Source organism: Peromyscus californicus, unplaced genomic scaffold, assembly GCF_007827085.1.
Source record: "Peromyscus californicus insignis strain IS unplaced genomic scaffold, ASM782708v3 Scaffold_13__1_contigs__length_99412109, whole genome shotgun sequence".
NCBI lineage: Eukaryota > Metazoa > Chordata > Mammalia > Rodentia > Cricetidae > Peromyscus > Peromyscus californicus.
Window position 1 is genome coordinate 97,892,884 of NW_026294424.1, and position 16,563 is coordinate 97,909,446.

General features: G+C 41.9%; 1 protein-coding gene across 2 annotated transcripts in view; it reads left to right on the forward strand.

Annotated features, from left to right (window-relative positions):
- Positions 1–16,563, forward strand: part of Btbd8 (BTB domain containing 8) — a 70,146-nt gene that overhangs the window by 5,980 nt on the left and 47,603 nt on the right. For both annotated transcript variants that reach the window (XM_052735679.1, XM_052735680.1), the window contains exons 2-4: positions 498–692; positions 5,183–5,379; positions 9,309–9,426. In XM_052735679.1, the coding sequence (XP_052591639.1) occupies positions 498–692; positions 5,183–5,379; positions 9,309–9,426 (510 nt within the window). The remainder of the gene's footprint in view (positions 1–497; positions 693–5,182; positions 5,380–9,308; positions 9,427–16,563) is intronic.

Consider the following 16,563-nt stretch of genomic DNA (forward strand, 5'->3'; position numbering starts at 1 on the left):
TGGGCTGGGCTCTCCCCCATCAATCTCTAAGAAAACGCCTCTCAGATGAATCTTCTCAATTGAGGTTTCTTCTTTTAGATGACTTTAACTTGTGTCAAGTTGACATAAAACTAGCCAGGACAGTAGCAGGAAATAAGATTTATTAGTAGAATTAAGAAAATATTTTTTATCTTTTAGCGAAATCCTCTTTGTTTTGACTATAGGTTTTTAGAAAATCAGAGTCAAAACCAATATTAAGTATAGTTTTCTTTAAAATGAACTCAAACAAACCCAGTTTTTCTATAAATTATTTCTGTAAAGTTGGTTTCTCCTACCTTTATGTGGGTTCCAGGAAGTTGAATCACTGGCCTCACGTGGTGAGCACCTTTTCCCTCTGAGCCATCTCGCTTGGCCTCTGTTATTTCATTACTTACTTATTTCGAAGTATGTAGGTGGTTTCAAAACCTGTTACCTGTTGTAAGCATCACTAATCCAACTATAACCCTTTTCCCCAACAGGCTCTTAAGGGAAGAAATCCACACAGACACTGTTCTTTCTGTTGGTGGTTCTTTGTTCAAAGTGCACAGGGCAGTCTTGCTAGCCAGAGCTCCTGGCTTTCATTTCCACGTCATTGGACAGACGTCGAGGGGCCTAACAAATGAACTTGTTCCTGTGGACAATGTTGAAGCTTCAGAATTTAGAGCCTTTTTACAGTAAGTGCCTTATCTACTTTCCTCGTACATCTGAATCTGATAAACAGTTGGCTTTTAAAAAATATGTGTGCATATTTTCCTTATTTCATAATCTAAGAAAAACCTATTCTTTAAAATGATTGATTGTATTGCCGGACAGTGGTGGCACACGCCTTTAATCCCAGCACTCGGGAGGCAGAGCCAGGCGGATCTCTTTGAGTTCCAGGACAACTAAGACACAGAAAAACCCTGTCTCCAAAAAATAAAAAAATAAAAAAAAATTGTTAATGTTAGAGACTTAGTATTGGCAAAGGCAAACTCGACTGATCCACAGCCAGATGTATATGTGTCTGAAATCTCAGCAATAGGGAAACAGAGACATTACATTATTTTTAACCTTTATTTGCCATCATTGAAAGTGATAGATAAGTGGGCTGGAGAGGTGGTTCAGTGGTTTAGAGCACTTGTTGCTCTTGCAGAGGACCTGGGTTCCATTCCAGGCATCCACATGGCAGCTCACAGCCATCCTAACTCTGGTTCCAGGGTTAACAGCACCCTGTTCTGACCTCTGTAGGCACCAGGCACACACATGGGGTGCAGACACACATGCTAGCAAAACATTCATACACATAAAATAATATAAATCAACATATATATAATATATATATTATATATATATATATGTATATATTTGAAGTGATAGGGAAGAGGCAAGCCATGGTGGCGCTCACCCCCAATCCCCTCACTTTAGAAGCAGAGGCAGGTGGGTCTTGTGAGTTCGAGGCCAGCCTGGGCTACATAGGACAGCCAGGGCTACACAGAGAAACGCTGTGTCTAAGTTAATAAATAAATAAATAGTGACTGGCGAGGAAAGATTGACTCCGTGGCAGCATGGGGGAGTGAAGAGAGCTCAGCCTTGCGCTGCTGTGCGGTTTCTGTAGGCTTCAGTTTTCTCAGAAGGAAGTTAGAGGAGCTGGCTTTGTACTTTCTCCCTTTCACGGGCTCCGTGCTGGGCGTTTACTCACACTCTGTTCGCGTTGAGTAGTCAGGGTGTGTCGTGGTCATGTCAGCTCCTTGGAGTCGGATTGTCTGGCATGTCACTTCACAGGTGACGACACCTCAGCCGGTGATCTGCATATGGAAAGTGCTTATATGTTGCCCCCCCAAATTTTTTAGCAGATTACATTGAAGTTTGTCATTCATAAAGCATAAAGGGCATATTATAATAGAAAACATTGACTTAGATTTACTTTTCTTTTTCTCTCTCTCTTTCTTCTTTCTTTCAACAGGGTCTCACCCTGTAGCCCTGGCTGTCCTGGAGCTAGCTATGTAGACCAGGCTGGACTTAAACTCACAGAGATCTGTCTGTCTCTCTGGCTCCTGCATGCTGATATTAAAGACATGTACTACCATGCCTTGCCTGATTTAGACTTTTTTTTTTTAAATAAAACTGTTGATAAAATAGAATTTTGAATTTTTGCTATATGGAATTCAATCGTTTTTAAGTTGCTTCACTTTATATCCTTTCTTCTGGTCCATGAAGCCCCTGAAACTCTTATGTTGCTCTTTACTCTACAATAAGTACTTTACCACGCACTCGAGTTAAGAGTATAAACAGTTGAAACCGTGTGTGACTCAGGTGTCATTTGAAAGCAGTGCTTGTTTTATGACCTCAGGATTACAACTAAGATCATAAGATATCTTTGATTTTCCAGGAGGTTTTAACATTGTGATTATTGTGAAAGTGCATATGCACGTGGAAGAGAAAGAAAGAGGACCTTGGTATTTTCAGTCTAACATCAGTAACCGAACAGTAGCAAAGTGTTGGTCAGTTTGCACCCGACATAGCATGGAGGTTCCCGCTTCCTCCCTGCTTCGAACTAGAAGTGGGAGGGTTGGTTCTCCTGTTGTGTTAGCTGTGTTGTCTGCATTTGGGGGTATTTAACCCAGGGCTTTGTTCATGGAAACTCACATTCTCCCACTCAGGGCCATGTTCCAGCTGTGTATGTATTTTAATTTATCTACTTATTTACGTATTGAGAGGCGATCTCACTATGTTGCCTGGTCTGTCCTTGAGTTCTTAGGCTCCGGTGATTATCTCCTTGTCTGAGGTTACAGCAGATGCCTCTTAGCCATAGCCATGTATCTTTTAAAAATTACTTCTGAGATTACAGCATTTAGCCTGTAGTCTTAATGCTCAGGTATCTGGAGTCTCACTGAGTTTCTCACTACATCAGAGGAGAGACTGCCCCTTCCAGGGTTAGTTAATTCCTAGATGCAGCAAATGAGTTGCCTGTGAACACACCTTTGATTTGCAAACCAGCCAACCATGAGTCCCTGTACACACCAATATACCTTCTGTTTCCATCTGGTTCTTACATTTTAACACTCCCCTCTCCGGCACATCCCAGGCCAAGTGGCAGACGGCAAGAGAGCAGCCCTCACTCATGTGCCTGCCTACGTTATCCAAAGCACCGAACCCTAACCCTGTTCAGTTACCACCTCATCTCACGCCTTCCCTCCCACAGAAGCCACAAACGAGGCTTTTGTCTGTGCTTTGTCCTACCCGACCAGCTCTTGCTTCCCACACGGCCCTGTGCGGGTGCCTACACCTGTGCCTTGTCCACACCTGTGCGGGTGCCTACACCTGTGTGGGTGCCTACACCTGTGCCTTGCCTGCACCTGTGCCTTGCTCACACCTGTGCCTTGCCTGCACTGTGCCTTGCCCACACCTGTGCCTTGCCTGCACCTGTGCCTTGCCCACACCTGTGCGGGTGCCTACACCTGTGCCTTGCCCACACCTGTGCGGGTGCCTACACCTGTGCCTTGCCCACACCTGTGCCTTGCCTGCACCTGTGCCTTGCCTACACCTGTGCGGGTGCCTACACCTGTGCCTTGCCCACACCTGTGCAGGTGCCTACACCTGTGCCTTGCCTGCACCTGTGCCTTGCCTCCACCTGTGCGGGTGCCTACACCTGTGCCTTGCCCACACCTGTGCGGGTGCCTACACCTGTGCCTTGCCTGCACCTGTGCCTTGCCCACACCTGTGCCTTGCCTGCACCTGTGCCTTGCCTACACCTGTGCTGTGCCCACACCTGTGCCTTGCCCACACCTGTGCCGTGTCCACACCTGTGCCTTGCCCACACCTGTGCCTTGCCCACACCTGTGCCATGTCCACACCTGTGCCTTGCCCACACCTGTGCCATGTCCACACCTGTGCCTTGCCCACACCTGTGCCTTGCCCACACCTGTGCCATGTCCACACCTGTGCCTTGCCCACACCTGTGCTGTGCCCACACCTGTGCCTTGCCCACACCTGTGCCATGTCCACACCTGTGCCTTGCCCACACCTGTGCCTTGCCCGCAGGGGCCGGAGGAGGCGTCGAGTGTTTTCCTCTAGCACTCCACTTACTTGAGACAAAGTTTCTTACCAAATCAGAAGCTTGCCATTTTGGCTAGGCTGGCTGGCCAGCAGACTCCAGGATGCACCTGTCTGCACCCTCGACGTTGGTTATAGGCGTGTGCAGCCATGCTCAGCTTTTTTAAGTGTGGCCTGGGAATCTGAACTCAGATCCTCATGCTTGTGAGGCAGGTGCTCTACCCACTGAGCTGGCTCCCAGCCCCTCAAGTCCTGTATCCTTTAACACCTCCAGTCTTACGTCCTCATCATGCCAACCAGAGCCACTTTAAACTCACAACATCAACCTCAGGTAGGTACTTAGTGCCAAGTATCAACCTTACTATGTGGATTTTGTCCTTTATTCTGTCTACATAGTGTATAAATCTGATTTTCTTTTAACTGCTCCTGAGTCCCTGAAGTACATTGTCATTGGCTATGTTGTATAATCCTTTTATATGTTGCTACTATTTTGTTGAGAGTGTTTTCTTCTCCTTTCCCTTCTTCTTTTTGAGACAGGGTTTCTCTGTGTAGTCCCAGCTGTCTTGGAGATTGCTCTTAGACTAGACTGGCCTTGAACTGACAGAGATGCTCCTGCCTCTGCCTCCCAAGTGCTGGGATTAAAGGTGTGTGACACCAGGCCCAGCTGAGGATGTTTTTCTTATACTAATAATGAACAGTGGTCTATTCTTTTTTTCCTACAATACCTTTGTGTTCTTTTATACCTGTCATACTGGCTGTAGAGAATGAGTTGCGACATATTTCTCTTCTACTTTTTGGAAAAAAAATGTGAAAGACTAGTGTTAATCTTTAAGAATTTGGTAAAATTTACCAATGAAGCCATCTAGTCCTGGGTTTTTTGTTTGTTTGTTTATAGGGCCTCAAGCATGTTAGGCAAATGGTGTACTACATCTTCAACACCACATAATCTGGATGTGATGATACATGCCTATAAACCCCAGCACATGAGTGATCAGACGTTCAAAGGTTATCCTCTACTACATAGCGAGTTCAAAACCAGCCTGGGATACAAGAGACCCTGTCTCAAACAAAAGGACAAATTAAAAAAAAAATCACTTTTATTTTGATTAATATTTTATGTTTTGTCTTTTAGGATTATATATTCGTCAAACAAAAGCATAAAAAACTATGAAGAGGAAATTCTTAAAAAAATGAAAGTGGAAAATGTAATGCCAGAAACAAAGCCCGACATTAGCTTTCAGGACTGTGGAGATTCGTCCACTTGTTTTCTTGGGAAGTGTGAAATTCCAGAGGATATTACTGGTGGAGGCGGCAGTTTTATTTCCAGTGGTGAGATATTTTGCTAGATTTTTAAAAACTTTATAGCCACAGATTTAATTATATTCTGATGTAGTAGAGAAGAGCATGCTTGTAAAGCTGCTCTCCCAGATTTGGTGGTTGTTTATTTTAATGAGCATGGAGAAAGGGAAAATACTTCTGTGGTCCCTTTATCATTTCTCCAAGTCATTTGAGACAAATATATTTACATATAATTCCACATTTTCTTTCCAGCTACCTCAGCCTCGGTGTTACTGCTTCTCATTCTAGTCTATTCCAATAAGAAGAGAAGTTTTAGCTGAGAGCTAGGTCTAACACAGCATATGTATTCCTTAAACTACCAGGAAATATAAAAGTTGCCATAGCATGAAAACATTGTCATGAGTCATTTCAAAAAAGATTATGACCTAATAAAAGTAGTAGCCTAGTTTTATGTGTTCAGTGGTTAAGAAGCACATAAGTAAGTTGTGTGTAATGTTCATTGTACATAAATACTACAGTGCATATGGTATTGCCTCTTGAAAATGAGTAACTGTTCTTGTGGAAATAGATGTCAGAATTCTTGCAGATTGAGAGTTAATTATTAATTGATGGAGAAAAGAGATTAATTAGATAGGCAAACATTTCAACAGGAAACCTGAGGACTTTGGATCATAGAGTAGACTTTATATTGTTCATGGAGCACCTTAGTGCCAGGTAGCTGCCATCAAATTCATGAGACACTAGAGAGGCCTCATGTTACCCTTCCTGTGCCGTGAAATTTCACCATTAAAAACAACAACAACAAATTAAGAAATGCTAAGAATTTACTGTAAATGAAATGATCGTGTAGTATCTTATTACTAGCATTTTGTGAGGAATAACAACCAAACTGATTGACTCTTGGTTAGAAGAGTCATACCTAATTATGAATAAATGAATTCATAATGTCACCATACCTAATTATGAATAAATGAATATTCTTGATTTTGAAGGAGGCCCATTTATACTAGAATCAATCTCAAAACCCTAAGAACTGCTTCCAGACTGACTGATATTATTGTTTTATACCCAGAGATTATAAGGGACAAAGGCCACTCAGCACAGTGGACAAGTTAATGTCTGGTAGCTAGTCATCCTGCTGATAGAGAGCTCTGCCCAGGTTCGTTCACCCCTTGACCCCTTTCTCCATTATGCCAGGGAAAACCCTATAATCCACTTCTACACGGAGTTAGAGTCCTGTTAATTACTTGATATTCTCCCCAAAGAAATGACGCAGGGCGTCTTTAGTCTGCCTCTTAATTCCTGAGTGTCATTTTGGTCGTCTGTCACATCTTTTAATTGCGTACCTGCTTTGTGTACTTAAACACACAAAAGTGAACCCTGCTCCTGCCTGAGCCTAGTAGGCAGCACCGGTGGGGTGAGGTGCAGGTTGCTGAGAGAATTCTCTATTTGTACCCCATTTTTAAATTCAATTATTTGGTTTGTTGATATCTAGTTTCTTGAGTTCTTTATATAATTTGGAAATGAGCCCTCTGTTGGAGGTGGGGTTGGTGAAGACCTTTTCCCATTCTGTAGGCTGCCATTTTGTCCTATTAATGGTGTCCTTTGCCTTACAGAAACTTTTCAGTTTCATGAGGTCCCATATTTATTAATTGTCGATCTTAGTGCCTGTGCTATTGGTGTTCTGTTCAGGAAGTTGTCTCCTGTGTCAATGCATTCAAGATTATTTCCCACTTTCTCTTCTATCAGGTTCAGTGTATCTAGATTTATATTGAGGTCTTTGATGCACTTGGATGTGAGTTTTGTGCGGGGTGATAGATATGGAACTATTTACATTCTTCTACGTGCTGACATCCAGTTAGACCAGCTCCATTTGTTGAAGATGCCTCTTTTTTCTATTGTATAATTTTGGTTTCTTTGTCAAAAATCAGGTGTCCATAGGTATGTGGATTTACATCCGGGTCTTCAATTTGATTCCATTGATCCACCTATCTGTTTTTATGCCAATACCAGGTTTTTATTACTGTAGTTCTGTAGTAGAGCTTGAAATCAGGGATGGTGATACCTCTGAAGTTCTTTTATTGTACAGAATTGTTTTAGTTATCCTAGATTTTTTTGTTTTTCCTTCTTTCAAGGTCTGTAAAGAATTGGGTTGGGATTTTGATGGGGATTTCATTGAATCTGTAGATTGCTTTTGGTAAGATGGACATTTGGGAGATCTTTCCATCTGGCCCAGGGCCAGACAGTTTTAACAGAATTCTACCAGACTTTCAAAGAAGAGCTAATACCAATACTTTTCAAATTATTCCACAAAATAGAAACAGAAGGAACATTGCCAAATTCTTTCTGTTAGACCATAGTCACCCTGATTATCCACACCACACAAAAACTCAACAAAGAAAGAGAATTACAGAAAAATTTCACTCATGAACATTGATGCAAAAATACTGAATAAAATACTGGCAAACCAAATCTAAGAACACATCGAAAAGATCATCCACCATGAACAAGTAGGTACGGATGGTCCAACATATGAAAATCTGCAGTGTAATCTACCATATAAGCAAACTGAAAGAACAAAACCATATGATCATCTCCTTAAATGCTGAAAAAGTCTTTGACAAAATCCAACATCCCTTCATGATGAAAGTCTTGGAGAGATCAGGGATACAAGGGACATACATAAACATAATAAAAGCAATAGACAGCAAGCTGATTGCCAACATCAAATTAAGTGGAGAGAAACTCAAAGTAATTTTACTGAAATCAGGAACAAGACAAGGCTGCCCACTCTCTCCATATCTATTCAATATAGTACTTGAAATTCTGGCTAGAACAATAAGACAACAAAAGGAAATCAAGGGGATACAAATTGGAAAAGAAGAAGTCAAAGTATCATTATTGGCAGATGACATGACAGTATATATAAGTGACCTAACAACTCTACCAGGGAACTCTTACAGCAGATGAATACCAGCACACATATCTTGTGGCTCATAACCACCAGTAACTCCAGATCCTGGTGAGCCAATGCCCTCTTATGGCTTCTGTGGCCACTGCACTGCACTGCATTGCACTACACACACACACACACACACACACACACACACACACACACACACACACACACACACTCTCTCTTGGGTTCATGGCTTCGGGGTTCCAGACCCTTACTGTGTACCTCTGGTAGACAGAGTGAACTGAACGATGGAGCCCACCTGGCAGAACAGACTGCTGACCTCATAGCTGGGGAGCAGATGAGGAAAAGGAGGGATGGCCTTGAATTCAAAACGTCCTGGGTTTGACCTCCCAGTGCCACATAAACCAGACATGGTGCAGTCCTGTAATCCCAGCAGACCAAAGGTAGAGGCCGGAGAAATGTAAGTTGAGTATCATCCTTACCTATGTAGGTAGAGGACAGTGTGGCTACATGAGATTCTGTCTCAAGAAACAAAACAAAACAAAAACATGGAAGGGGAAGAGAAGCAAGGGCCTGGCACTTGATTTCAGGCGACTTGAGAACCTCTCACTTGTTCCCACCCCGTCAGTGACCACAGTATCTCCATGAGAACCGTCCTGTATGCCAGGCCTTTTACAGATGGACCTCTGGAGGCCAGTCCTTGTCCACTCCGTAGCTTAGGAGGTCAGGAACTGAGTATAAAAAATAACATCAATACCGCAGAAATTGCTCTTGCTAATTCAATTATTCATGAAGTAAATTCGTTTTTGTCATATAGTATTAATATATTTGAATCTAACTATATTTTAAGGTTTATATTTAAGGTATATTTATATTTAATTAATACATATTTCAAAGTAGGAAATATAAATGATTTAAAATTTTTTACTTTATTTTTAATTGAGATAATTGTGAAGAAAGCTACTTGCAAGCATTAGAAAATGAAATTTAGTGATGTTTATAATATTGAAGAAGCTATTTTTTGTCTTCTCTTTTAAAGATAATTATGACCTGGAACCTGCATCTGAATTAGGAGAAGATTTGTTGAAGCTTTATGTGAAACAGTGTTGTCCCGACATCAATATTTGTGTTGATGGGAAGAGTTTCAGAGCTCACAGGTAAAGACATGGGTTGGTTGGTGTTGTGGTGTTTGGTCAGAGAGAAGTGGTGTCTTCTCCTGCCTCAGTTCCTGCAGACCACAGGGCTCCACAGTAGCTGCTCAGGGTCAGAATCTGGCAGAGGAGAGGTCAGCCGTCACACAGGCCTTGTGCCTACAGGTTCACACATGTGCAAGTTTCAGCCTGAGTAAATCTGCTCAAATCCACATGAAGCTAAGATTTAATCAGAAGAAAATATCCTGCCTAAAATAGGTTTAAAATCTACTGTCACAGAAAATGTATTTAAAAGCAGTTTTTATTTTGTAGGCTTTATAGTAATAAATATAATTTCTACGTGAACAGCATATATGAATGCATTTTGGCACAAGTTCTGTGATTCTAAATAGAGGATGTTCATGAATAGCATTGGGTAGGAGATCGGATGTTTCCTTGTACTTTTGAAAAACTTCGTGTTTTAGACTAGACTGCTTAGATAGTCCAGGCTTTTTAGGTTTCAAATTAAATTCTGCTGTCTGTTTTGGCCAGGGTTTTTCATTGTTAAGTAGCTAAAATCTGCTTGAAAGAAGAAAAAAATTAACAAGAAATACAGATTATCTGTAATAGAGAGACTGGAGGGAAAGAAACATTGCCAGGTCTCAACTGTGGGCTAGAATCAACCAGAAGCCTGAGAGGCAGGCAGTCTTCCCTCCATTTCAAACAGGAAGATTGATAAGAAGTTCCTCTGTGTGTTCCTACCGAGGACAAAGCAGACTTTGTAGTGGTGTGTGTGTGTGTGTGTGTGTGTGTGTGTGTGTGTGTGTATGTATGTGTGTGTGCACGCATATGTTTGTACATGTTAGGGTGCACATGTATGTGTGGTTACTCCACGCGTGTACACATGCATGTGGGAGCCCACGTTGAGATCAGCTGTCACCTTGATCACTTTCTACTCTGAGTTTCTTTCTGGATGAAAAGTTTCTTGTCAGTTGTAGCTAGTCTCCAGGGATCTCTCTCTCTCCACCTTGGAAGTGCTGGCATTGTAGACAGCAGCTACAGCTGCCTGGCTTTTCCTTTGGTTCTGGGGTTCAGAAACTTTAGTCCTTATACTTGTATGGCAAGCACTTTATCCAGTAAGCAGCCTCAGCCCAAGAAGCAATGTTCAAGGCTCAGTTGCCCATGGCAGTAGTGTTAGATACAGGAATATCTACCAACTCAGAAATCCTGTTGACTTGCCAGTTAATTGGCAGCAACGCACTAACTCTAAGTCGCCAGTTTGAATGGATTAGTCATACTCAGAATTTTATGTTTGCTGTGGTGATATTTTATTTGTGATCTAACCAATAAAGCTTGCCTGGGGATCAAAGGAAAAAGCCAGCCACTTTATTAAACATAGAGGTCAGGCAGTGATAGCACACACCTTTAATCCTAGCATTTAGGAGGCAGAGATTCATTTGGATCTCTGTGAGTTCAAGGCCACACTGGGAACAGAGCCAGCCGTGGTGGCACATGCCTTTAATCCCAGCACTAATTAACCATAGAGGTCTATACAGACAGACAGAAAGTGATAGAGCTGGGCAGAAAGAGGAAGTGATGTAGCTGGGCGGAGAAAGGAAGTAAGATGGCAGGGACAGAAAGGTATATAAGGCGTGAAGAAACAGGAAGGATTTCAGTCAGAGGATTCATTATTATGCCAAAATGCAGAACTTAATAGAGATTATTAGGCAATATGCTTTCCATGTCGTAGGTATGCGTTTCCTAAACCACAGTGTGTGTGTGTGTGTGTGTGTGTGTGTGTGTGTGTGTGTGTGTGTGTGTGTGTATACATGCATTCTTGTGTGTCTGTTGTCTGTCTATCTTTTGCCAATACTTTTAAATTTGACTTCATTTTGTACCCAGTTTTTTCTTGAGGCCTTATGGGCACCAAAGTTCTGCTTTTGGATTCCTGAAGCTATTCCTGACAGAGAGGAGAGGCAGAGCCCATGGCCATTTGCAGCTTGTCCTCAGTGCTTGCAGGCGGTCCCATGTGCACCGCCGAGTGGGCTAAGGTCATCCAGGAGCTAGAGCTAGAATATTAGGTTTGTGAGCCACCATGTGGACACTAAGAACTGAACTCGGGTCCTCTGGAAGAGCAACAAGTGCTCTTAACCTCTCCATACCCTAGAAAATAAACTTTATGACATGGTTTTCATTTATGGTATGGTTTGTCCATGTAACAGAAGGAAATTTGAATTAATAGAAAAGCAACTTCCTAAGAATATGTTTTAAAACCTAACTTGTTTCCTACTTTGTTTTGCATATTATGATAGAAATTCTGAATCATGTAATCTTCCCAGCTCAAATTTGAACATTTCTGTTTAGTTCATGGAAATATTTTTATATTCAAATATTTGAGACAAATAGCTCAGAAATCACATATTTGTGTACTGGCCATATTTTTGTCTGTCCTTATTTATACCCAATACTTACACCTCAATCAGAAGTGAAGAGAGTTTTTTATTCAGGGGTAGGAAGTGATGTAAAATACAAGTCTAGTAGCCTCCTAGGGTCTCATTTGTTAGTTATGGTCTATCTTTCTGACACTATTCAGTGTTAAGTAACACACTGCTGCTTATTGTGGAACTCTGTAGCATCAGCTTCCTGTCTCAGTTTCACCGATTACCAGATGAATCCCATCTCCATATTGAGTATTTCTATTTGCTCCTGTTTCCTCCTGTCACCTTGAAGCTACCTCCAAACTACAACCACCTGTTCCTGATCTCCCATTTTAAAATGTCATTTATTTTAATGTTTAGTCAGATAAATTGATTGCTACATTTTTAAAGATTGTTTATTTCTGAGTCACATAATTAAGATTCTGTTGCCTTATTGAAAAAGCAAGGTAGTGATTCCTAATTTTAGTTTCATGACACTCAGGGTCTGATATTTTCTTCCTATCAGTGCTTAGTGTATAATACTAGAGATTCATTGTTGGATTGTGATGTTGTCCAGTCCTTCTTTTAAGATTAATAAATTGCATAGCACCACAGGGTCAGCATACTACTCTGGACCCTGCACTATCTGTGCATCTTTGGGTACATTAGCTGAAAGTTTTTTCAGAAGTGGTGAGCCTTAGTAAGTTGGGTCTATCTGAATTTGTATTCTGATGTAAGCATTTATTAATAGTGCAGAGATTGTTTAATCTCTTGTCTCAATTTCTTAATTTGTAAAAGTAATAATAGTATAGAATAAGAGGCTGTGTGAATTGAATCAGATAATCACACAAAGCATACCTACCTGCCTGTGGCTGGCATACTATAACACTTTGAAAGCAAATGTTAGTTGCTCTACACTTTAGATATCTGGAGAAGTTTGGTATTGTCTGGTACACCTCCCCCACTGCAGGAGTCAGCAGACTACAAGTATGAGACAAGACAAAGAAGATGTAAGGTGGACATGTAAGCCTAAGATATTTACTGTCTGGCTTTTCACAGAATAAACTTGCTATCCCCATCTTTATAGGATTTATACTTAATGATACATATACTTAATGAAATAATTATAAGATTTCATATTACTGTACAAAAGGAGGTGATTAACATCTTAGTATTACTTTATTAGTGATAGATTGTCTTAAAATAATGATAACTTAGAAATGTGAGCAGTAAAGGGAAAGAGGTAAAATCCCTTGGTCCCACTAGCCTTGGAGGTTCTGAAGGGGAAACTAAAGGCAAAAAGAGGCATCTGGTGCCTGAAACAAACGAGATACGCAGACTAGAGGGTCTTAGCTGAGCTCTGCTTCAAGCTCCCCAGGGGCCCTCTGGGGACCTTGCTGCCCACAGTCAGCTGAACACACATGCCCAGGAGATTGTTTTCCTACTGCACCTTACTTCTGCCTTAAGTTTGTGCCTTCCAAAAATCACTTGGGTTTATTCTCAGTATACCCATCCATTTGGATTTATCAATTTGATGACATAAATTAATGAATACTGTATAATCCAACAATATGTAAAATACAAAAAAGTTATCCTTTCCAGTAACATCAATGTGGATACTTTGAAAAGATACTTAGGGAAGGGGCACTTAAAGTTGCTATTGAGTTTAGTGAAAACAGTGTAACGCTGGGAAGACAGGTGCTGAGATGTAACAAAGTAGTCCACCCAGATGAACTCACCAAAGTTTGGATCCCTTTCTTCACGTTAGAGAAGTGGGAGCTAGAAATCATGATGCATACATGTTTTATTCTTGCAAGAAAAAAGAGGCCCTGGTAAGTGAATCCTCATTTTTAAAGAAAGATTGACCTTGTTGTGAAAGATAAGTAAGTGAAGGCACTTGAGGTGCTGTGGATAGAGCCCAGAGCTCAGCCACTGAGCTGCGTTCTCCGTCCTGTGCATTCATTTCAGATAAAGTGTCTGTGGTGTATGCAGCTTGTTTTAAAATCCTGATTGTTTTCATTGTTCAGCTGTGAATTTGGCCTTACTGTATCGGCAGATAGGACATTTGTTACACTTTACAATTTAACTTAAAATGGCTAGTCCCATGAAAGCCACAATCAAAAGACATTCTCTAAAATATCTGTCAAGAATTAGAGAGCATAACGGTGACATCTTTAGAAAATGTTTCCACTGTTCTGCATTTGGTCCTTAGTCGGTTATGTGTCCCTTCAAGCAAGAGCACTTAGAAGTTATCTCCTCTAGAGCCGTTTTCTGAGTAATCCAGGCCATTGTTCTGCCTGGAATAGTGAATCTAGTTCAGCTAACCGTGGGAAACACTGAATGGCGTTGCACAAAGCATCAGCAAAGGGGGAAACTGGGGCATCTGGACAGGGCCGGAAGCGGTACTGCCAGTTGAAATTAAATTTAGTCAGAAGAAGAAAATAGTTTTTGACATGTTGGAAAATAAAAAGGATGCATCAAAGATTCTTAATATGCCATACCATCCATGGCATTACTTTTTAACCGGAGGCAGATGTCCTAATTAAAAAGGAATCTTTTCTAAGTTTCTATTTTAAGATCAGAGCAATCACTTAATCCTTAGACGCTCTTAATGCTTTCTCTGGAAAGAGCTAGCATGCTGAGAGAGTTAAATCTTGTGATGCAGACACAGGATTAGATTAGATTGTAGGAAACATGTACAGTAAATATGAGAGAACATGGGGAGGAAGCCAGAGAACCCTGAGGGCTGTTGGGCTCCAGTGCTGATTTGACCTTGGATGAAGGGAATGGACTACGTGCACTTTAGGCTGCTGTGTATGTCTGGGGAAGTTCTCACAAGGCTTTTGGGAATTGTCCAAGCAGAGTCACCCATCAGAAAAGCCCCGTCTCACAGATTCAAAGGCACCTTTCTTATCTCTACTATGCTCAATCACTGGCAAGAGTGATTTATGAGAAGGTGGCCTCAGGATTAGTGTGGTTTAGATTCCAGAGTGCTGTCACTGGAGCTGTGTGTGAGTTACACAGTCAGAGGTCGAAGGGATGCATTCTCCGGGAATGTCCCCATGTACGTCGAGACACATGCTGTGTATTTATGGGTCTTTACGATTAGGCTTAGCCAGAGAAACTGTGTAGATGGACTGTCAGAATTCTAATGGTATTGTTCATGAGGAGTTTCTCAATGAGTTGGGCATGGTGGTACACATCTAATTCCAGCACTCAGGTGGCTGAGGCAGGAGGGTCACCAAGTGTTTGCAGCCAATCCCAACCAGTCAGTTCAGATAAACCTGAGAAACTTAGTGAAGCCTCTCTCAAAAAATACCCTGCAACAGTTGTTGGATGAGCACTCACAGACTGTGGGTGTTGTTGAGACTGAGATCCTTAGAGGAAGAGGGATGAAGCACAGAACAGAACAGAGTGCACACATTTAAATTTAGTGAGGTTAGTGTAGTCAGAGAGGCTGCCGAGGCAGACGTCCTGGAAGGACAAGTCAGTGCGCTGGTGGTGGTTTTGTTTTGGTTTGGTTTTTGGTTTTTTGAGAAATAGAGTTTCTCTGTGTAGCTGTGGCTGTCCTGGAGACCATGTTGGCCTCGAATTCAGATTCGCCTGCCTCTGCCTCCCGAGGGCTGGGATTAAAGGTGTGAGCCACCACTGCCTGGTCTCTATGGCTGACTAGTGATTTCCAGGCAGGCTTTATTTGTTAGAGCACAAACAAAATGTCACCACGTTACTACAAACATCTCATAAATTAAAGCTCTTGCCATTTGTCTTTCTGTCTTTAGGAAGGAATCATAAACTGTAATGCATGTAATCTGTTCATTAGACTCTGTCAGACTTTAAAGACTCTGCCTTTGTCATACTTTATGCTTTTTGTTTTGTTCTGTTTTTTAAGATAGTCTTGCTCTGTAGTCTTGGCTGGAATTGTCTGTGTAGACCAGACTGGCAGCCTTGCACTCTCTTCCTGTCTGCCTTCCCAATGCTTGGATTACAGGCATGTGCTCCATGCCTGGCTCCTGTATTTCTTAGACCATGGAGAGGAACCTATGAGTCTTTTTTCTCTTTCCGTGCGTGCGTGCGTGCGTGCGTGTTGCATTTTGTTACAAGTATGCTTCCTGTAGGTACAGTTTTGGAGGTCTGAGGTCAGCCTCAAGTATCTTCCTCTGTTGCTGCCTACCTTATATTATTTTAAAAGTACATTTATTTTTAGTGTGTACGTGCATGCATGCATGCCTTGGCATGTTGATGGAGATCAGAGGACAGTCTGTGGGAGGCAGTTCCCTCCTTCCACCATGTGAGTCCCAGAGATTGAATTCAGGGCATCAGGTTTGGTAACAAGTGCCTTTACCCACGGAGCCATCTTGTAGGCCCACCATCTTGTATTTTGAGACAAGGTCTCTCACTGAATCTGGAACTTTCAAGTAGACTGGCTGGCTAGTAACCCCTAAAATCTACCCGTCTCCATCTCCCTATGCCTCTAAGGCTGGGGTTACGGGTGTGTTCCATCATGTCTGGTGAGAAGAAGGTGTCAGATCCTTTGGAACTGAAGTCTCAGACGTTTGTGAGCCACCGTACGGGTGATGAGAATCAAACCTGGGTCCTCTAGGACAGCTTTAACCACTGAGCCATCTCTCCAGACAGTGTGAGTGCTGGTGATGCAAACGCAGGCCCTTACATTTGCACACCAAGCATTTACACACTGAGCCATCCTTTTTCCAAGATGGAATTTAAAAGCTAAAGGTTTTCTGAGCAA